Source organism: Ictalurus furcatus, chromosome 12 (genome assembly GCF_023375685.1).
Source record: "Ictalurus furcatus strain D&B chromosome 12, Billie_1.0, whole genome shotgun sequence".
In the NCBI taxonomy this organism is placed as follows: domain Eukaryota; kingdom Metazoa; phylum Chordata; class Actinopteri; order Siluriformes; family Ictaluridae; genus Ictalurus; species Ictalurus furcatus.
The window spans coordinates 25,702,360-25,725,913 of NC_071266.1; the positions used below are offsets into that span (position 1 = coordinate 25,702,360).

Below are 23,554 nucleotides of genomic sequence, written 5' to 3' on the forward strand. Positions count from 1 at the left end.
GGGCATCAGGATGGATCAGGCAGGTCCGGACAGCAGAAAGGGTCAGGATCATTGGCATTTCCATAAAATCATGTGTGCCTTGACAGAAGGAGAGAGGGAGAGGGAGGTAAAGAGAGGAAGAGATTATTAGGTATTCTTACTATCCCGTGATGGATAGACTGTGTACTTTGCGTAAAAGAAAGTCTATTCATGGTAAGCTTGAGTAAACAAATACATTTTCAGCCTAGACTTAAACACTGAGATTGTGTCTGAATCCCGAACGCTAATTGGAAGACTGTTCCATAACAGTGGGGCTCTATAAGCGAAAGCTCTTCCCCCTAGTGTAGCCTTAACTATTCGAGGTACCAATAAATAGCCTTCACCTTTTGATCTAAGTAGGCATGGCAGGTCATAGAAGACCAAAAGTTTACTCAGGTGCTGTGGCGTGAGACCATTCAGTGCTTTATAGGTCAATAATAGTATTTTATAATTAATGCGTGATTTTACTGGGAGCCAAAGCAGTGTGGACAAGATCGGGGTGATGTGGTCATATCTTCAGGTTCTAATAAAGACTCTAGCAGCTGCATTTTGGACTAACTGGAGTTTGTTTATGCTCCTACTGGAACATCCAGACAGTGAGGCATTAAAAAAATCTAACCTAGAGGTGACGAAAGCATGAAGTAATACTGTGCTGTTCTGACAAAAATGAATAAATAAATAAACACAGAATCCAAGTTGCTTGAAGTCCAGTGTGAAGTTTCCACAGTCAGTGATGATTTGAGGTGCCTTGTCATCTACTGGTGTCGGTCCACTGTGTTTTCTCAAGTCGAGAGTCGATGCAGTGTCTACCAGGAGATTTTAGAGAACTTCATGCTTCCATCTGCTGACGAGCTTCATGGAGATGCTGATTTCCTTTTCCAGCAGGATTCTGCACCTGCCCACAGTGCCAAAACTTTTAGTAAGTGGTTCGTGACCATGGTATGACTGTGCTTGACTGTCCAGCCGACTCATCTGACCTGAACCCCATAGAAAATCTATGAGAGACACCAGACCCAACTAGCTGATTAGAGTTTTTCTCAGGTCGACAATTCTGTATTATAAATTCTTTATTCTAATACTTTGAGATACTGGATTTTTGATTTCCATGAGCTGTAAGCCGTAATCACCAAGATTAAAACAAATAAAGGCTCAAAATATTTAAGTTTATGTGTAATGAATCTAGAATATGTGAAAGTTCCACTTTTTGAATTAAATTACAGAATTTTTTATTAAATCCATGATACTCAAATTTTTTGAGATACACTGCTATATATATATATATATATATATATATATATATATATATATATATATATATATATATATATAATTATATATAATTGTTTAGTCAAAATATTATGAGAACAATTCATTCCGTTCTCTGTCCAGGTTTCCATTTACACACATAACCAAGGTGTGACTCATACGCCCAAATTACACCGTTTCCCTGTCACTGGCTTAGGTGACTCATCATCGATGTATTATATGTGTGTAGACTACTAGATGTCACGTGATTGGGGGCGTGTTTCAGGGTTTCTCAAGCACAACAAATCCTACTCAGGATCACGAAGCTGGAGTCTGACGTTAAGAAGAAGAGATTTGTTATTGTTATTATAAACAGCAGCGAAATGGATCTGCTGGATTTTCTAACGGATGAGGAGTTGATCAGATTTCTTCAATGTAAGAAGACAGAGATCACGTCTTATATAGAGAAACCACTCACCTTCCTCAACCAGCTCCGAGACAACAAACTGGTACCTGAGAATCTCTACCAGGTAAGAGATCATAATACTTTACACCATGCCTCCATTCCAGGAGGGAATTGATTGTCTTGACTTGTTAAAGCAGAGTGTCGATGTTACAGTTCATCAGTGATTATTGTTGGGTCTGATGGTACATTCACACATGCAGCAATAAAATCGGAGGACCAATCTTATATAAAATTCACCAGTGTATAATTTCCCGCTGTATGTGTAAATGTACCATTACTAGTATCAGGTGACAGCTGACAGGAAGTGAAACTGAAACATTGCGCGTGTGTTTACGAAATAAGTTGTAGTACTCAGTGTAAGAGCATTAGCACACATGACTGTGATTCCCTCTTACTCACCTCCACTGAATATATGCTTTTTTACATTGTATATTTTACTTTATTTATTTAACATTTCTGAAAGAAGCCTTCAGTGTCAGTGCTTTGAGGTAAATCTGAGAGGACAGCTGTCATGCTTTGTAGTCGGAGATGGAAGCAAGTGCTGGTAGGCAGATAAATATCAATAATCCAAAGGGGTAAGGCAAAATCCGTGGTCGATAAACAGGCAGGGGTCGGGCGATCAGGCAAAAAAACAAACCCAGGCAAGGTCGAGAGCAAAACAACGGTCAACGTCCCTTTGGCAAAACACGAGAACTAATGCTTGGATAAAGGCAGAGAACAAGTCAACTGATCGTTTAATTCACAAAGTCTGCTTGAATGATAAAGTCCTTCAATACAGCGTATGTGCTGTGAGTGAGATTGTACAGAGACCCCCCCCCCCCAATGTCAGGTAAGAAAAAAAACAGCCATGTGTAAACTGTGATAAGAGGAATGGAGTATAATATAGTGTGAATGATAAAAATTTTATTTCATTTCTATTTATTTACAGAAATTCTTTAAGCAATAAAACAACAAGACTATCCCTGGGTTTTATATGGCACAATAAGTTTATATGTGTAATAAAAAGGTATATCATCATTAATATATATGCTATAAAAAATACTTATCCATACTGTGTCCTAACACTGCAATATATACATACACATACATATATGTGTGTATGTAGAAACTTATGACTCAATGAATTAAGATTTAAGCCAAAATGATTTTACTTGTGATATTGAATTACTGTGAACTATCAAACATCCTTTGATGCAAATAATGGACCTTTAAAAACATAAACTTAAAAACACTTAATACTGACAAGCCACTATCTGTCATCAACCTGTCTTGAGTACAAACACCATCAAGCCTGACTTCCAGAAAAGCAGAGATGACTTGTCCAAGCAGGAGTAGGAAAACAAGGCCTTGAATAAAAATACTTCAATTTGTGAAAGTAAATTTAAACAATGCAATCAGTCTTTTGTGTATAACACAGGATGTGGGCACATTTAATTTGTATCTGATCAGTAAAGTGGAGGTGTTGATCAGTAATGTGGAGATGTTGATCAGTAAAGTGGAGGGAGTAGGCCTATTAAGTTGTGTGGTTTTTTTTTAAAGATGTAAAAACTATAATCCTGCACATCACCACTGCGTGTTGTGGAATGAAAATCTTTGGGATTAATAAAATTTAATTCAGCTTCTGATGGTACTTTATTTGTAGTGTTCAAAGCCTGCTGTTCACACCACTTACACACATGCACACCAGTGATAAATGGGGGTTCTGAGTGTGTTCTGTTTGACTGTCTGTCTGTCTCTTTCTCTCTCTCCCTGCTCCCCCTCTCCCCCCTGTCTCTCTGCAGAAGGTAAAAAAGATGAAAAATAAGCCGAAAGGTGTGTATGAGATTTTGGAATGGGTGGAGAATAAACCAGGACAGCATGTGAGAAAGTTTTGGAGACATTTGTTTCAGAATCACATCCTGCGGGAATATCCCAGACTCCGAGGGCTCAAAAAAAGGCTTCTTGATGGTCAGTCATTCCATTTCTTCGCTGTTCTGTGCAAATGTGTTTTTGTTATATTTTTACAGTTGTATTTCCACTTTTTTCCCCTCAACAAATGTTGGATGATTGGATATGAATTCTTATCTCGAATGTAGTTACGTGAGTGCTTTTTTTCATCATTCTGAATATGATCTTAAATGACAGAGTCTCCTGTTTTTAGGTACCTTTAGGATTTCTGAAAAGCTTCCCAATGCAGAGACACCAAGCAGTAATACAGAAGTTGAGAGAAAGAAAAAGAAGCAAGAGCAAAAGAAGGGTGCAACAAAGAGAAAGAAAATTGTTGAAGAGACCGATGAGGAGGAACCAGGCCCTTCCTCTGCGTCCAGCCAAAAGAAACAAGCCGTGAAGCCCCCACTCTGTAAGTCAGTAGAAATGTGCTGTTTAATTTAACTCTGTTATAGTTATGTGAGTGCTTTATTTCTTCATTCTGAATACGATCTTAAATGACAGAGTCTCTTGTTTTAGGCTGCGTTCAGATTGCTATAAATCTTCCCGATGTAGAGACACCAAGCAGTAATACGACAGTTGATAGAAAGAAAAAAAAAGCAAGAGCAAAATAAAGGTGCAACAAAGCGAAAGAAAAGTGGTAAAGAGACGCATGAGATGGAACGAGGCCCTTCCTCTGTGTCCAATCGAAAGAAACTGGCCATGAACCCCAAACTCTGTAAGTCAGTAGAAATGTGCTGTTTAATTTATGGTTTGGCATTTTTTTAATCTAAGCATAAGGACAATAAATGGAGTGTCATCTAATAATAATTTTAGAAAATGAATGATAAAACATTAAATGTAGACACTGAGTTAACACTGCAATGTGGTTGGGGTATAATAATTTATGGGTTAAAGTCTTTCTTCATTATTTTGTAAGCTCATCTTTTATTTTAACTGAAAAGCATAAATCAAACATGAATAATTTGCAGTTCTTTATTATACAGCATCACTATCACCTACCATCATCTACCTATTTTTTTTTGTAATCAATACCAAATTAACAGTAAATTATTTAAAAAATTGTTTTGCATGAACAGGAAGAAATGTTAAAACAATGCTCTTGCATTTTTACTGCCGTTTACCGCATACCACAGAACTGGTGAAGTTGGATGTAGGTTTAATTTAAAAACCAGGCAAACCAAGAGTCAAAGAGTGTTTGCATGTCCAGGTTATTCAAAAGGTGAAGGTGACTGGTAAATGGATTTGGTTACTTGATGTGCTGTGGTGGGGCATTCTGGGATATTTAAGGCAGAAGCCAGCAGTGACATGACATTCTTCCTTTTAGCCAAACATTTAAAGAAAGGAGAACTTCCTGTTATCTGCGGAGATAAAGAAGGCACATTGTATAAAGACAAGCTTGCTAGAGGTACATCTTTATTTACACATCATTAAACATTATCCTGATAGTTTCACATGTTCTGTAAACTCTCAGTGATCGAAAAATCTCTAATGAATACTTCTCATGTCATGTTATTATACATGGTGTAACACTTGATCTAACGTTTCTTTAATGGCACATAAAACAGTGATAGATCAATAGGAGAAACTGCAGAAATATCATGGCATTATTTTTGTTTCATTTATTATTTGTTTAAATTAAGGAAATACTGCCATTAAGAAGAATATAGATGTAAAAACAATCATTTTTGTTACATCATGGTGATCATTAGTACTGTAAAATATGGAATGAGGAAATCTGGACCATCATTGTAAGAAAATATTGTAAATTTTACAGTAATTTAATGGCTACCTGGCTTGTCAGTAAAGTACCGTAAAAATTACAGTAAACAACTGTACAATTGGCACGGTGGCTTAGTGGTTAGCACGTTTGCCTCACACCCAGGGTTAAGGGTTCGATTCCTGCTGCGGCCCTGTCTGTGTGTCCCCCGCCTTGTGCCCCTATCCCCATGGGATAGGCTCCAGGTTCCCCGTGACCCAGTAGGGAAAAGAGGTACAGAAAATGGAATAAAGAATGAACTGAAGATGGCCATCTGGTTGTGCTGGGATTTGAACACACAACCTTCTGACCTACAACTCGAAGCCTTAACAACTGTGCCACCAGTACTGGCTCAACGTGCCTGCATTGATTCAATGCAATCTTTTGGTGGAGTTAATTCAGGTCGAATGAATTCACAGTAAGCTAGTTAAGCTGGTTGTGATGGTTCAGTGTTTAAGGCTTTGAGTTATGAATCAGAAGGTTGTGTGTTCAAATCCCAGCACTGCCATGGTTGCGTCCTTGAGCAAGACCTTAACCTTCAGGTCAGTTTTATCCTGCATCAGACAAATATACTGGAATATGATTTATTTTAAAATATCTAAGCTATTACAGTACTTTACTATAAATATGTTTTACAGATGTTTACTGTATATTTCTCCATACTTTACAGGCAAACCCAGGTTGTAAAATTGACAGCAATTCTTTACAGTGTAGATATGGAAGGTGGATAGCAAAAAAGATGTTATCTTACTACTAAGAGTTTTTCTAAGTGAACTTTATTTATTACCTTCCTGAAAGAAAACTTTACTAAGTAAGTCCTAACTTACAGCATTATTAATGAGCCCTTGATGGGCCAAAAACAAAAGCTGTTATGTTTTTAACAAAAAAAGCCACGTAGTCATACTCTTCATTCTCATATAGAAATAAAGTTGAGTGGTGTCAGAAGGAATTTGCCAGTATAGTTTGTTTTTTAAATTGGAATTTAAATAAAGTTTTGTTCCTACAGGAGAGAAGTGTATTTTGTCCGAGGGCGTCTTGTACACCCCAGGTGACTTTGAGAGATTTTCAGGAAGGGAAAAAAGCAAGAACTGGAAACTCTCCATCCGCTGCGAAAACATTACACTGCATGAACTTATACAGGTAAATCTCCTCTTTAACAGTCACTACAAGTATTAAGATGCCAACTAGATGAAACGTTGTACCCCAAAAGGGTGAACACACACTGCACTGACATACATAAACTTTTTGCAATATTAAAAATTCCTTTTTCCCCCCCTTTTTTTTGAAGGCGGGTAAATTGCAGTGTCGATACATGAAGGTCAGAAGGTGATGTGCCTATTTGGTGTTTTTTCCAGTTGTTTCATGCTTTAAATATTTTATGCTTTTATACAGTAAAATATATATATTTTATTTTGCAGAAAGTGAGATTTCCTTTAAGCTGTATGCAAAGCTCCAGCCCTCGTCACTACACACAGGCCTTTATTTTGTAGGGGTCTACTCACTGGTCCAACAACAGTATCCAATGACGTGGTGGAAGAATTATTGCGCGTTTCTGTCTTTTCAAAGCAATGTGGATCTATTTAGATTATTACATTTGTTATTCCACTTCTGTTTGATTCTGTCTTAAATTAAATCTGACTCCAATTGTAAAAAAAAATAATAGAAAAACCTCAGTGTTGTATTTATTTCTTAGTTATTTGTAGATCATGAGTTTGTAAATACTTTTGATCTTTTACATTTAATTAATTATAGTTAATCCCATACTTTCTTGTAAGGTTTTTTTGTGCTCGTTCATTCGGATTCCATGTCGCTCAGAGTCTGGTGCCATGTACGCAGATCTCATGCTCACAAACTCGCCAGTCTTGGTCATTAGACAGACGTAATTGACTAATACTATTCAGATGGCCGCTCATACCCAGACCCGGCTTTATCTTGCTCAATGTTGATAGGATCAATCCTACACATGTTGGGGATAGAAACTCCCTCATCGTAGTAGAATCTCATATAACCCCTAGAAAAGTTGTCCTCTGCACTGGAGAAAGCATACTTTTCTTGAGGTTCAACCTGAGCCCCAAGCTCCTCATGTGGGAGAGAACAGCATCTCGATGTTGAAGCGCCAGTTCCCTGGATCGTGCTAGAATTAACCAGTCATCCAGGTAGTTTAGTACACAGATGCCCTGGAGTCGCAAGGGAGCCAGAGCAGAATCCATGCACTTTGTGAAGGTGCGAGGGGATAAAGCTAGCCCGATGGGAAGAACCCGATATTGGTATGCGTTGTCTCCAAATGCAAACCTCAGGAACTTCCTGTGACTGGGTGATATTCCTATGTGGAAATATATATCTTTCAGATCTATTGTCACAAACCAGTCCTTGACGGTTCACAGGTGCCATACATATATCATGCGACGCACATAATTGCCACGTCACCTCATCATGGCAGGCCTATAAATAGGCATGATTTTACACAAGCTTGAGATGCCGGTCGCGCACGAGGGGCGCTCCCATAGTGTTATGCTAAATGCAACCCCTCGTTCCCGTCTCAGGGAACAGAGTTACATGCATAACCCAGACGTTCTTTCTTAATGTGATTTTTTTTGTTTTGTTTTGTTTTCTCCTTGTAGGAGCTGAGGGCTTCCTTAGGCTGGGAGGGAGTTCTTTGCTGCACCTTAGGCTTTACTTCACTAAGGGTCATTATTTAATTGCTGTGTTATTTTCAGTGAATTTTGGGGGTATGATTCTGATTGGTGGGGTGCAGGGTCTCCTCCAACCTTTCTTCCTGCAGATATCACTTTATGGCTGAAGGACCTTGGGTTTTATCTGTTGGGTAAGCTATCTGATTTTGGTGAGTCCAAGAGAAGGGCTTGCTTCTCAACCCACTTGTGGCATTCTGGGGGGTTGAGTTATGGTTTAACTGCGACATTCGGCAGGTGGCCACTCTGACAAAGGCCGCTAGTGTTTACTAATGGTGGTTTTGTCCATCCATCCCGGAATTGTTGCCACCCATCCCGAACGTGTCTTTGAATTATGGTTTGAGTGGTCGAGGGCTCATCTTTGCTGCCTGGTTTGATCCTACAATGGTCAAAATGTACAATAAGACTTTGCATGTTAAAAAAGAAACATAAATAGGACAACTAATCAAGGGAGGAACTGAAAACAAGTGAGAACAATCCAGTGGTGGCTGGTGGTTTTTAAAATAGGGGAAGCACAATCGTCTTTTAATGAAATAGTAGGTGTTCTTTAACTTGCTTCATCTTGTCACGTAATCCAAAACATGAGACAATAGCATGGTCAAAAAACAGGCAATAGGTCAAGCGACTGGCAAATGGGCACAAACAAGGCAAAACAGGAATTGAGAACCAGGGCAAGAACAAGATCAAAACTATAACACATGAACCGAGAAACAAACGCTTGGTATACAGAAAACTCAGGTAATACTTCGCAAAGAGTGAATGCATTGAAAATCATTTTAAAATGTGGTTGTGATTGTGCTGTGAGTTGGATGGAGGTGTGCGTGATTAAAATGAAGGTGAGTGTTCTGGGAATTGTGGTCCATGGTGGCCATGTTAGTAGGCCACAGTGCAGGATGGGAAATGTATTCACTGTTTGCTGTGATATGACACATCTGTTGGTTTGACCTATTGTTTAAATCTCTCTTCATAAATAAGAGCATGAAAAGTGTTTTCAACAATCAGGTTGACAAAATTGTTAACATCTTCCGTGTCACACTAAAAAGCAGCCAAGCTGCTAAGTAGCTAGCCCAGTTTCACTGAAGAAACTATTGACCGGACCAAGAAATAAACAAATAAAATCAAACATAATCAAATATAACTTTATACTTAGACTAATTTACAATATTTACCTATTACAATGATAAAATAAGCAACAGTACATTAGTTGTATAAACTGTAATGGGTTTGGCTACTGACGGACTACTGCAGATATGACTACTTTCTCTGACTGGCACCATGTTATGTTTGACATATTAGTCATGTTCTTTACATTTTCTATTGCTGTACACTACAAAGTTCAGTCCCTTTGAGAGGTCTAACCATTGTACAGAGGTACCATGCATCCAGGAAGGAAAAGCAAAGAGGGAACTTTTTTTTGTAAGCAAAACCCACCTGTCCACACTCCCATTCACCCCCAGAGATTGGTGTGTTGCTTTATTTAAATAATTTAATTAAATTTAAAGAATTAAATTTCTGATGCTTGTTTACAAAGCCAAAAACATACCAACTACCACCTACCTTATCACATCTTGCTCTGCACCATGCTCCATCCAAGCAACTAGCATGGCTGAACTGGACCTACCATTCCTCAAGGCTCAAGAAAGTCATGAAAAATTACTCACCGATCACCACTGTAAAATGATCAATAATGCCACCACTGTAAAATATCCAATCGCTGATCACCACTATAAATCAACTAATCACTGTTGGTGATTCTGTTCTATTATATTCCTTCAGATGCCTGCTGTGAGGGAAATGATTAATTTTTACTTTGTAATAATTCTGTTCTTGTTCTGCTCATGTTCATCAGTGGATAATGCCTAAGAAGGTCATGTCAATTAGATCAGTACAGAATGTTTATCTGCTTACAGAGACACAAACATATTCTTCTGTTCAAGGTTCGTCTGCACATTTTCTAAGACCCTGAAACAAAGCCTGTTTGAACTCCCTCAAACTGCTTCTTATCGGTACACAGAAGTGTATCATGCTCTGCGCTTCATATATATAGTACGTGTTCAGCACAAGCGGGCTAGAGCGCTCTCATTATTCTATCCTGCTTTCTTCTATCCTGCATTCTTTAATCCTGTGTTCATCTTTTTGTAATAAACCTTTTCACCTCAGAGGACGAGTCTGCAAGTGTTGTCTAATTTCCACGACACTACATAGGAGTTTAAAATGTGTTTGCAAAGCCAAAAACATACCAGATACCACCTACATTATCATACCTCACTATGCACCACACTTTCTTTGCACATCTAGCATGGCTCAACTGGACCCACCATTCCTCCAGGTTAAAATAAATGACTGATCATTGCTCACCACTGTAAAATCACTAATCACTGATCACCACTGTAAAATCACCAATCACTATTCTATTCTTACACCAAGTGTGGTTTAAGAGAACAGATCCCTCATGCAATTCTCACATTATACTGTTATGTATTGTTAAGTATTGTTAGGACTTTCACTATGGCACTGATATAGGATTCCACTTCCACTATCAAATTCTATCGTGCTAGAATGGCCTGTTTTACTCAAGTACAAGTAAAACTCTTTGTAAAAATAATTACTCAAGTAATGGTAAAAGTAATAATGTTAATAATGACTTGAGTAAGAGTAATAAAGTATCCGACGAGAAGACTACTCAAGTAGCAAGGAACTAGTTACTTCAGATCTGATTAAAATGATGGGAAAATCCTGAATCTCAGACTACATGCAGAACTGTAAGTGTCTAAGTCACACCTCTCCGTGAAAGTCTGCCTGTTCTGTTTATATGATATAAAACCTGGGGTCAAGATGAAGCAGCATATCCCAGTCTTGTGATGGCTACAATAACACGCAACCTGTCATTTTCAACACAATATCTCCCGCATACCCTAAAAACCCCCCAAAAAATTCTCAACAGTTGACAGTCTTTATTTTCACAATATGTTAACAGCACAAACTGCATTTAAACAAGACAACAGAAAACAAAAGAACAGACTATGGAACAGAACAGAAGAGAAAGTGTGTGCATGTGTGCCATTATCTTCCAGGACTGAGTCATTAAAAAGTGAGCGGTTGTTGCGGACGCATTCAGACACTGCAGCGTATTGTGAGACTCGCGACCTCATTATACATGATATAAACTAATTATTAAAACGACATATATTCATTAACATTTAACAATAACAGTGGAACACCACTGAATGAAGCGAAGTAAAAGTACATTTCTGTGATTAAAATTAACTAGAGTGAGAGTAAAAAAAAGTTACTCAAGTAAGTGTAACGAAGTAAATGTTACTACCCAATAGTGCCTGTGAAGGAGCAAAGATTAGGAGCAAAACATTAATAATAACAAACACTTATGAGGCAGTAGTCCACACAATGGGAAATAAAACTGTCTGCTGAAGTGCATAGCATGTAAAAAAGAAAACTCCTACACAAAAGTTACGCAGGTTAATATATGACAATGCCGCTCAGTTGCTGTTGTATCAGTTATGTCAAGTAGCCTATAATCCTGGCTTCTGGTCAATACCATAATGCAGCTCTTCTGAATACACATGTTTAGGTTTATTTCAATGTAAGCAATGTGTATTAGTATACCTTGCTCACAAAGTACTGCTAGTGACAAAACCTATACATGTAATTAAATATCAAATAAATTATTTTGTCATTTAATCAAATCTATCCATCCATCCATCCATCCATCCATCTGTCTATCTGTCTATCTGCAAAAACAAGGTGCCATAACCAAATTATGTGCTTGCTCTCACAGGTTAACTTTCACTATCTCTCAGATCTTCAGTCAGCGCCACTCAGTCCTCTTCAGGATCACAAAGGTAGAGTATTTTATATTGCATTTCAATTAATTTTGTAAACTCTATTCAATTCTATATTTTGCAAAGTCTATAGTCTACTAGCTCTATTATATTCTGTAGTTGTCACGAGTTCCCCTTTGAGCAGCGCGCTGTGGAGCATGTGAGCGCGCGTGCACGAGCAGGTGCACGAGCACCCGCTTTTCCCTTGTGGACAATCGTGACATTTCGACACGTGCATTTGTTTATGTTTCTGTTATGTCTCCTCCCCATCCTGTCATTGGTTGTTATTGTTTCATGTGTGTCTGAATTGCCCTCAGCTGTCAGCCATTACGAGGCTGATTATGTTTGTATAAATACCGCGCACCTCCCAGCACAGGGCGCGGAATATTGAGTTAGAATAGATAAGAAATTACGATAGATAACCACAATTCATAGTTTCATGGGCATGGGCCATGTCATGTTTAGGTTCATTAGTTTAGTTCACGCTGGTTTCTCCGCTAGCAGTCCCTCGATGTAGCTTATGTTTCACGTTTTGTTTCTCGACCCTGTATCCCGTGATCGCGACCTTGATTCCTGCCTCGCCCCTTTATGCCTGTTTGCCGATCGCCTGACCTTTTGCATGTTACTGGATTACATTTGTGGATCACGTTTTGGATTTGTCTGCCTGTCTCTCTCTTAAATAAAACTGTTTAACCTGCGATTGCATCCTACCTTATCTCCGTTGCGTCACGATACGTGACAGAAGTGTTGTCTAGTGTAGTCTATACTAGTAAGATATTTTATTCCATAACATTCTATCAGATTCTATCAAAGTTGTATTCTATTTTATATTGCAGTCCAATTTATTCTATTCTATCTAGCAAGAAACTGTCTTATTATATTTTTTCAAAGCTCACTTTATTCTACTAACTCTATCCTATTCTAAGTTGACAAAACTTACATCTAAACAAAATCAAACAAATTACTCAGTGAAATGATATTTCATTGTGAGAACAACTCATTTTGGTTTGGTTTTATATACAAACCCAAGGCGTGGCTGCCATACCCAAATTACTCGCACTCAAGCTCTATCTTAGTGTTTTTAGTGTCTCTCTTTCACAACATATCCTCAGTCACCATCTGTCACGTAATGGAGGTTGAGGACAGATGCAAGTGCAGGTTCGGTAGTTTAATACAAAAACAACAAGTCCAAGGGATCAGGCAGAAATTAATAAATATAGACAGACAGAGGTCAGGTGATCAGACAAACAATCCAAACAAGGGAACGCAAAAAGACAAGGTCAAAAACATGAACAAAGTCGAAACCAGAATAAACAAACAAGGTAACAAGGCTTGATAATGGCAGAGACAAAATGTAACTTAGCGTATACTTTGCAATGGCTGTGTGTGAGAGAGAGTTTCTTATGTAGTATAGTGTCATTGAGATTGTAATTGGGAACAGGTCTGATTAGTTCTCAAGAGAAGGTGACATGACAGTGTGTCGCTTTGGGAGTTGTAGTCATGGGTCATGTTTGTAGTTCATGGTGCATTCTTGGAAATGAAGTCACTGGTTTGCCGTGACATGACAGAACCCTCTTCAGGGGCACCAACCCGAAGCCCCAAAAACACTACCTCCCCCGGCGGTCCTGGCCCTCTGGTCAAAATGTTCACCCAGCCCTTCAGGTTCCAATGCAGGCATTGTCCAACAAGTGGAAGGTTCCCCGAGGAGCCGAGGAGCAGGATGGCAGAGCGACGTCCTCAGCTGAGCAGGATGGCAGAGCAATGTCCTCAGCTGAGCAGGAAGGCAGAGCGACATTCTCAGTAGCATGGGAATGTTGAGCGACTTCCATAGAGAAGCCTGGCATAGTGACATCCAAGGAAGAGTAAGGAAGCAAAGCGGAGGTCTTAGCTGCAACGGGAGGTGGAGAAACATTCTCAGCTGAACAGGGAGTCTGAATGGCATCCTCAGTTGGTCATGACATTGGCTTCAGGCATGAGGAGAACTTGGTTGGCCATGTAGTCAATCTTGAGCACAATCAGGACTTGGTTGGCCATGTCAGCAGACTCAGGCATGAGCAGAACTTGGTTGTCCGTGTCAGCAGTCTAGGGCATGAACATGGTTTGAGAGGCCGTCTCTTTGACCTCCGACTGGAACTTGGCATGGGAGATCGCTTCGTCGACCTCTAGCAGTAACTTGGTGTGGGATGTCGCCTTGTCGACCTCTAGCTGGAACTTGGCATGGGAGGTTGCCTTGTCAACTTCTAGCAGGAACTTGACTTGGGAGGCCGTCTCGTCGACCTCAGACAGAAACATGGCTTGAGAGGCCACCTCGTCGGCCGTCGACTGGACCTTGACATGGGAGGTCACCTCATTGGCCTAATGCTGGGGCTCTGGAGATGAGACCACCTCATGGGTATTGTGCTGGAGCTCTGGGGTGAAGGTCACCATGTTGACCTCCGACTGGGGCTCTGGGGAAGAGGTCGCCACGTTGCCCCCTGATGGGAATTCAGCAGGTGAGAGTTAGACTCAGGCTGTAGCTCTGGAGATGAGGGCACCACATTGCCCTCCAGCTGATGCTTGGCAGGTGAGACCACTTCATGGACCTCCTACTGGAGCTCTGGAGATGAGGCCACCATGTTGACATCTGACAAGAACTCTACAAGTGAGATCAACTTGTGGATCTCAGACTGGAGCGCTGTGGTTGAGGTCACCACGTTGACCTCCGGCTGTAGCTCTGCAGGGGAGACCACCTCGTGGGTCTCAAGCTGGAGCACTGCAGGGGAAAACACCTCATGGGTCCCTGGCTGGAGCTCTGGAGGTGAGGTCACCATGTTGACCTCTGGCTGCGGCTCTGGAGAGGAGGTCCCCACATTGGCCTCCAACTGGAGCTCTGGGAAGGAGGTCATTTTGTAGTAGGTGGAGAACGGCCTCTCTGGTTCACTCATGAGACTGGCCCTCCCCAAAAACTCATCCTGCTAGGGGGTGTAAACTAAACTCCTTTATCAATACTCCCACAAACTGAATTACATTGTGAATTCTGTACCGCCCACTTGGTGGGCTTGGCCAACAAGGCAGGACAGTATAAACCCCAGTCACTGCCTCTGGTCAGGCTTGGGGTGCACCAGGCTAAAAAAATGTAACTGCTAGTCGAACAGGAAATACTCAGTGTACCCAAAAAATTAATTGTAAGGCTCTGGGGGATCCATGGAAACCCATTGAGGAAGCTGGATAGAAATGAGTCTCGGTAGGGCGTTCTTTATTACCTTGGCATGATGTCTCCTTCGCTTTCCTGGTGCTTCCATGTTATCGGCAAAGTATTCTGTCAAGTAATGGAGGTGCAGACGGAATTCAGTTACATTTTGTCTTTGCTGTTACCAAGCATTGATACCTTGTTTATTTATTCTGGTTTTGACTTTGTTCTTGTTTTTGACCTCGTCTTTTTGCCTTGCCTTGTTTGGACTGTTTGACTGATCGCTTGACCTCTGCATGTCTTTGTTTATTGATTTCTGCCTGATCCCTTGAACTTGTTATTTTATTAAAACCGCCATACCTGCACTTGCTTCCGTCTGCGCCATCCATTCCGTCCATTCCATCCATTACTTGACAACGTCACTCAGTTCTAATTGCTACTACAAAGATAGAGTTTGAAATTTTGTCTAAATAAATTGTTTTGTTATACAGCTAAATTTGACAAAAAGATACAGATAAACATTAATTGATTTGTTTGATGGAGCGATGGGCCTTTTTTGTTATGCGTTTTGCATAACTGGTTCATTATTGCATGTTATTGTACATTTAATAACTCATACCTAGTGTATAAATGTTGTTTTATTGTACAGAGTAGAGAGATGAACAGCACAATTGATCTTGTGTTGGATTTGGCACCACAGGCTGTGATTATTCGTTTTTTCCGCCACAAGAAAACAGGAACCTCCTCTGAAATGGTCAAACCATTCACTTTCCTCAAGCAGCTCCAAGACCATGATCTGATAGCTGAGGATCTCTACCAGGCAAGAAAGAAAAAAGCCTATTTTATTATTTTATTTTATTCCTTTTTTCTTTACTCCTGAAATAAACTAATCGATTGGTTTGATTTGCTAACTCATAACCATGACTATAAATATATTTTGGTGTCTAGTGGGTGGATGTTAATGTCTGATCCATGTTTTATTAATGAGTATTACTGGTATTGGGTAATATAATCAGGAAGACCTACATGTACAGTGCTGTAACGTGAAAGCATTGTACATGTATTTGTGAGGGATATAATAGTATGCAAATAACTTAAACACATTACCATACATCCATGACTGTGCTTATGACTCACTGACTAAATGCATTATTTACATTTTATATTTTCCATCCATCCATCTTCTACCGCTTACTCCTTTTCAGGGTCACGGGGAACCTGGAGCCTATCCCAGGGAGCATCGGGCACAAGGCGGGGTACACCCTGGACAGGGTGCCAGTCCAACGCAGGGCACAATCACATACACACTCACACACCCATTCATACACCATGCATGTCTTTGGACTGGGGGAGGAAACCGGAGTACCTGGAGGAAACCCCCGCAGCACGGGGAGAACATGCAAACTCCGCACACACATGGCCACGGTGGGACTTGAGCCCCGGACCCTGGAGGTGTGAGGCAAACGTGCTAACCACTAAGCCACCGTGCACCCCATTTTATATTTTATTTTGTATAATTAATAAATATAAAAGACTACTTCAGTATTAGTGTTTTGGGGTAAAGCTACTTCTTTAAGTTTTGCTCTGCAAGGAAAGTCTCCAGCAGGTGGTTGCTCCAGCAGAATGGAAACTCAATTCTAGCCTAGTTTAAATGTAAAGAAAGGACTTAGGACTTGTTAGTGCCAACAAGCAGGGACAGATTATGAAACAGTGGACACACAAAATGCTCCCAGGGGCAGGGCATGACGTTAGATGACACACTTAAAAAACAAAACAAAACAAACAAACAAAAAAAACAACAACAATAAACTACTTAGGATTTAATATACAAATGGAACGTGCAATTCTGGATGAAACACAGAAGAGGTTTAATAGATTAATAGATTTACATTTTTATCAGGAAAGTGTGGGAAGTAGGTCTATTAAACCATGTTTTTTAAAAATATATTTTTGTGTCTCTGAAACAATAATAATGAAATAACTATTATGTTACACATCAATGTTTTGCCAGTCAGCTATATGTTGAAATTAATATAACTGAATTCATCTTTTGATGGACGTTACCTGCAACAACAATGCAGTTGAGTTTGTGGAAAATGGCTTGGGACAGGAAATTTAATGGAATTCTTGTTTAGCCCAATTGTATAGGGGATAGGTTTGGTCAAAAGAATGTATAATATGGATTGGCTGGATGTGATGCACAAATCTAAATAATTGTTTGTTTTAATGATTTAATGCTGTACACAATATTTGCAAAGATACATAGGTGTGTTAAATCATCTCTCTCTCACCCCCACCCACCATCTCTCTCTCTCTTTCTCTGCAGGAAGTAATAAATATGAGAGGTAAGGACAGAACGCAGAAAGGTCTGTATAAAATTTTGAACTATGTGGAGAACCAGGGAGGGCAGAGTATTGAGCAGTTTTTTAGATGTGTGTTTGAGGATCACATGCTGCAGAAATATCCTTTTCTGTGCTCACTCAGTACCAGCCTTCTGGAAGGTCAGTCTCTCCATTTTTTCTTTTTTTGTTAATTGTTTTAATTTTTTCTGTTTAATTTTTTTTTTTTTTTTTTTTTCTGAATGTTATATTGAAGGACAGTGTCTCTTGTTTAAGAGTCCATCAGGTTTCATGGACAGTTGCCAGTTAGTGAGGAAAAGAAGGCAGAGAAAAGGGTTGAAACAAGAGAAAGGGTTGAAACAAGAGAAAGCAAGGTGCTGATGAGACAGAGAAGGAGGAACCACACACTTCTTCTGTATCCAGATCCAGCCAGAAGAAAGCAGCCATGAAGCCGGGCTTCTGTGAGTCTATGGCAAAGTGACAGTGATAGACACTAGGCTAAATATGCTTGGATCTAATAATTTGTGGGGGGTTTTCATTATACTGTAATTGTATTATTTATTTATTTATTTATTTATTTATTTATTTATTTATTTTATCTGAAAAGCATAAATAAAGTTGGTAAGAGTTGAGATTCACTACTTTGGCCCAGTGATTTCTGAAGTTCAGTCACTGAAGTTCAGTCACACTATCATGTGTTCATATGTCCCTGTACCTAAAAAATAAGCATGATCTACGAAAAACCAAACATTGTTTTAAAATCTGTCTGAATGTTCAAAATGCAGTAGCCTATGTACATAATATATATCTTCGATAGGAAGTACTATAATTACCACATGTGCATATTACGAAGCAGACATTCTCAAACATTTTATAGTCAGGGACCCCTTTAACAGTAAACAAAAAAATCATGGACCCACTCAGTACAGACATATAAGTAACACTTTACAATACTGTTCTACGTTATACTCATAGGTTATACTCATACACTAAATTAATAGTTCTTCATTAACACTTTTCTTACTCCTGTTAACTGCTAAGAACTTCTAGGAAATTAGTACATTAGTAGGAGTTCTCTATTAACTAAACAGTAGTTACTAAGTCTTATATTTGTCATGAAGAACTACTCGCTAACCCTGCTTTTCAATAACTACTGATTCAGTACTTGTCACATCAACAGTAAATCCCAATAGCTCTACTACATAATATACCTCATCCTATAGCAATATCTCAGTGTCTAAAATATAAATGTCTACATGGTACTATAGATTACTATATGCTACATATTATAATAGTTACTATAGGTCTCCTCGTAGAAGCACAGGGTTTTATTTATCCAGTCAAGGTCTAAAAAAAGGAATGAACAACAACAAGAACAACAACAGCAGCAACCTACAAATGTTCAAGGGTGTAACATAGCAATGAGCAACAAATACTCTATTAACTTACTTTCAAAAGTTTTGTAAGGAATTTACTATTAAGTAACAAAACACTAATGCTTCAGTATTCAATATTAATGAATGATCGTGTGTAACACTGTTCCGGATCATCATTAATTACCGAAGAACAACACAGTAACACTTCAGTCATTAGTAATGACATGAAACTCATAACTATTACTTAGGTAATTCATTACTAATTCATTAATAAATAATTAAAGTGCTAGTGCTTTGTTACTTAAAAGTAAATTACCTTTGAACAGTAAATTACCTGTCTGAAAGTGTGTTAATGGAGAATATTTATTACTCATTGCTACATTACAGCCTTGTAATTTTGTAGGTTTTGATGTCCATTTCTTTCTTTAGACTTTGACTGACTAAAAATAAGACACCCCGACCCTGTGCTCCTTTAAGGACCCTTATAATATATTATATATAGAATAGGTTCAGGTATATTAGGTGGTAGTTCTCCAGGAGGAAGAGTTTAACTGTTGAGAATTAATGTCAATGTGATCAGTACCATAGCCATAGTTAGCTAGTAGTTCTGCAAGAGAAATGTAAGATTAGTAATTACTGCTTAGTTAATAGTGAACTCCTACTAACATCATACTTAATTAGAACTTATTAGTAGTTAATAGGAGAAAGATAAGTGTTAATGAGGAACTACTAATTAATTCCTGCTTAGTTCATGCATAGTTGCTATTGACTTGTAAAAGAGTATTGTAAAGTGTTACTGATTTATTTTATAAAGAAGTTTTCAATAGGAACAATATTTAAATGTGCACAATAATATTATGACTATTAATATTTTGCCTATTTATTCAAACCATATTTTACCACCTATGGAAACCAATTTTATTAATTTTAATGAGATTCTAGTTGCCATTATTAATAGGCATAATAACTTTGGGTTGTAATTTCCAACACTGTAATACAAATATAAAATACCACAGACACCTGGGCTATTCTTCACAGACTCCACACTAAGAAGTATAGATGTACAGGATAAATCATTTACAATATGAATAGACATAGATATTAGATATTTTAGCTCATTTTAGAATATTAAATGTTTAAGAGAAAAATTGTGATATTAAAACAAAAAGGGTCTCTGTAAAGTCACTGAGCTTGGGGAAGACCAGAAATTCTTCAAAGACTGTTGCTGAAAGGGACTAATGATTATGCAACAATCAATATGTACTATTGTCAGTTTCAGATAGGCATCCGTAAAATTAAATTCGACAAAAACAGTAATGCATGTCTATACAACCCACCTTGCAGAGTGTACTGCAATGGGTTAATCCATAAGTGAAAAGCCTTCTTAAAAATTGTCAATAGGTTATTTAGATTTAATGTAGTTTTTTTTTTATATAAAAATATGTAGATGCTATTGTGTTCAACCTTCTCCCTCTTTGCCTTGCCATTAGAGGAGAAGCAGGATAATTCAGCATTGAATTGTTATAAAACACAGTTTCCTGTTACCTATGCAGATAAAGAATGCACGCTGTATCAGAACAAGCTTCCCAGAGGTACATCTTCATCATTTACATATCATTAAACTTTTATCTATTAGGTAGGATAGTGTGTGATGTGGGAAAAGTGGTGGTATTAGTGATGTTTCATGTGATATGTTATTGTATGTTATTATTTGCGAGGTAATGTTTAAACTAAGATTTCTTTAATAGCTCATAAAAGTAGAAAACCAGTTCGACCTGTGGAAATATAATATGGAGGTTTTCTTTTCTCCCTTGTTTTTAAAATAGACAAGGTCACAAAGGAACTTAACAGAAATCTGGAAATAAAATTTTAATTAAAAAAAAATTATTCATAAATTAATCCATGTTAATTTTGTGCTGAGACGATTTTAGGCAGATATGGCGTGCATGGACACAGCGTGGAGGCAGGAGTCAAACCCCCAACCCCAACATAAACTATGTTTATGCATTTATATAGGGGGCAATTTTCATATTAATGTCATGTGAATAATTAATTTGGCCTAACTGGAGCTTGTCTTATACCTACTGGTATGTAACACCCAGTCAGCAATGCATTACTATAGTTCAACCTAGAGGTAACGAAAGCCTGGACTAGTTTTTCTGCATCATATATTAACATTGTTAAAGACTAATGTTAAAAGGGACTAGTGATTACAGGACAACGTTACTGTTATCAGTTGTCAGTTTCAGGCATCTGGAAACTCAAGCACTTCTAAAACAGCAATGCATGTCTGTATACGCCAGCTAGCTGAGTGTACTATGATGCATGAATCAATTACTCATTAACCCCTTTGTCACTGAGTTATTGGGATTTAATACAGTTTTAAAATATTAAGCTGTTATTCTTTCTCTCTTATAGCCCTACCATTAAAGAGAGTAAAGAAGGAGAATATTTGGACATTGGATTGTGATAAGAATCAGCTTCCTGTTACCTGTGGAGGTAAAGAGTGCACACTGTATCGTGACAAGCTTGCCAGAGGTACACTTTCATCATTTTCACATTATCAAACCTTATCCTAATATATAGAGATGGCTTCACTTGTTCTGTAATCTTGCAACGATCAAAAATCTTTAATAAATATTATTCGTGATTTAACATTAGGCCTAATATTTGTTTAAGAGAACATAAAAAGGTAATAAAAAATAACAGCTCAACTTTTCTCCCTCATCATCATAATCATCATTAGTACTATAAAATGTGGGTATATGTGTGAGATACCGCATGAGAGACGATGTGATAGATTAGGGCTTTATTATGACTAGATTAGGTGTTTATTAGGGCTATTCCTCTAAGCACAGTTATTACACCAGCTATAGATGAGTGGAGGCACTGTGTTGTCACATGTTGCTAGAACATTTTGAATGAAAGAGAAAAGAGGGTAAGTAAAACTGATTTCATACAGAAATAAAGCTGTGTTGATGCAATTTACTTTTATAGTTAATTTAAATTGGAATTTAAATAAAGTTTTGTTCCTACAGGAGAGAAGAGTATTTTGTCCCAGGACCGCTGGTTCACCCCATGTGACTCTGAGAGATTTTCAGGAAGGGGAAATAGCAGGAACTGGAAACTCACCATCTCCTGCCAAAACACTACACTGCATAAACTTATACAGGTAAATCTACTGTTTATCACTATTAAGATGAACTAAAAGTGCCTATGCACCCTGTCCAGGGTGTACCCCGCCTTGTGTCTGATGCTCCCAGGGATAGGCTCCAGGTTCCCCGTGACCCTGAAAAGGAGTAAGCTGTAGAAGTTGAAGAAGAAGAAAGTGCCTATGTGCCCGGGTACACATACTGCACAGGCATACACAAAGTTATTATTAAAAATGAATGTTAAGAACCTTCCTTTTTGTCCTTGTTTTGTTTTGTAGGAGGGTCATTTGCAGTGTCCACGCACATACAGAGTCTATGGTCGGAAGGTGCTGTGCCTATTTCGTAGTTTCCGGTGGTATCATGTTTTAAATCTTTGTCCTGCTTTTTTCAGTAAAATGTCTTTGCTCTTCTTACTGCAGAACAAGACATTTTCTTGTTGTCACTGTTAGATTTTCAGGAATCTCAGATTATGTCTTTCAGATCTTCTGTTTTGCCTTATCCTCTTTACTTCTATTAACTCTTAGTTCTGTGCTATGAGAGAGAAAGTATGATTTACCACAGACCGTTCAGGCGCGCCTGGAGAGTCTAAATGAACACACACTGACACATTGCTGTTCACAGAGACATCCCGTTTATTTCGTCTAGGACAGGAGTATTTATACACATTGATAACAGCATTGCGTAGTAGGCGGGTTTCTGCTTGTGCAGGTGCTACACAGCACACTACGAAAATAAGTCTTTCAAGATATAGAAAATACATGTGTCAGCTATAATAAAGGATGGCAGTTGATCAACTTATTCAAAGAGATAATTAAATGAATATATTCATCATAGGTATTTGATAGGTCAGAGACACACAAACTATAACCCAGTATTCCCTGTATCTAAGGTGTCTTAATAGCAGTTCATAATATAAGAGAGTACATAATATAAGAGAATTCCTTTCAGTGTGTGTGTGTGTGTGTGTGTGTGTGTGTGTAGGATAATAAGTTCGGCAAGATGGGAGCCATAATGAAAAAGATCTTTCAGGAGGAGTTTGACACCATCTTTAAAATCCAGTAGTATTTTTCCTCTTTCACAAACCTGCATTTCATCGGAAGATTTATAATCAAAAGACAAATACTGATGTTATTATTTATTTATTTATTTATTTATTATTTGCATATAACATTGTTAGCATCTGATTATTTAATTTAACTTATCTTCTATAATCCTACTTGTTTATTATTGTTAGGTTACAGGTCTATTAGTGATTTGTCTAATTTGTGCAACTTGGATACTAAAAAAGTATATCTGATTATAATATATATATTTTAACATACATCTTTCTAATGTTGTATGCATTTATTATTTCACGAATTACTGGTTTTATAATCATTTCATTTAATCTTAATATGTTAGATTTCTTATTGTTTTATCTCAGCATTTATATAGTTTCACTTCCTTATATTGCATTTACAATTTTTTTTTGTACAGTGCATCTGGAAAGTATTCACAGCGCTTCACTTTTCCCACATTTTATGTTACAGCCTCATTCCAAAATGGATTAAATTCATTATTTTCCTCAAAATTCTA

At 38.2% G+C, this 23,554-nt stretch overlaps 1 protein-coding gene across 4 annotated transcripts; it reads left to right on the forward strand.

Moving 5' to 3' along the window:
* Positions 1 to 1,560: 1,560 nt before the first annotated feature.
* LOC128615542 (nuclear body protein SP140-like protein) lies at positions 1,561 to 23,162 on the forward strand. 4 transcript variants are annotated; one of them, XR_008387223.1, is made up of 12 exons: positions 1,561 to 1,793; positions 3,511 to 3,676; positions 3,870 to 4,067; positions 4,983 to 5,063; positions 6,421 to 6,554; positions 11,901 to 11,964; positions 15,843 to 15,932; positions 16,318 to 16,564; positions 17,439 to 17,912; positions 20,381 to 20,419; positions 21,246 to 21,999; positions 22,258 to 23,162. XR_008387223.1 is itself a non-coding variant. In XM_053637723.1 (7 exons), the coding sequence occupies exons 1-7, from the start codon at positions 1,647 to 1,649 to the stop codon at positions 15,764 to 15,766; spliced, it is 795 nt and encodes a 264-aa protein (XP_053493698.1). In that variant the 5' UTR covers positions 1,561 to 1,646; the 3' UTR covers positions 15,767 to 15,905. The 4 variants fall into 4 exon arrangements, 3 of the variants coding, with proteins under 3 accessions (XP_053493698.1, XP_053493697.1, XP_053493699.1); XM_053637723.1 differs by lacking the exons at positions 16,318 to 16,564; positions 17,439 to 17,912; positions 20,381 to 20,419; positions 21,246 to 21,999; positions 22,258 to 23,162 and having other exon boundaries at positions 15,762 to 15,905; XM_053637722.1 differs by lacking the exons at positions 16,318 to 16,564; positions 17,439 to 17,912; positions 20,381 to 20,419; positions 21,246 to 21,999; positions 22,258 to 23,162 and having other exon boundaries at positions 15,767 to 15,905.
* The last annotated feature ends 392 nt before the right edge of the window (positions 23,163 to 23,554 follow it).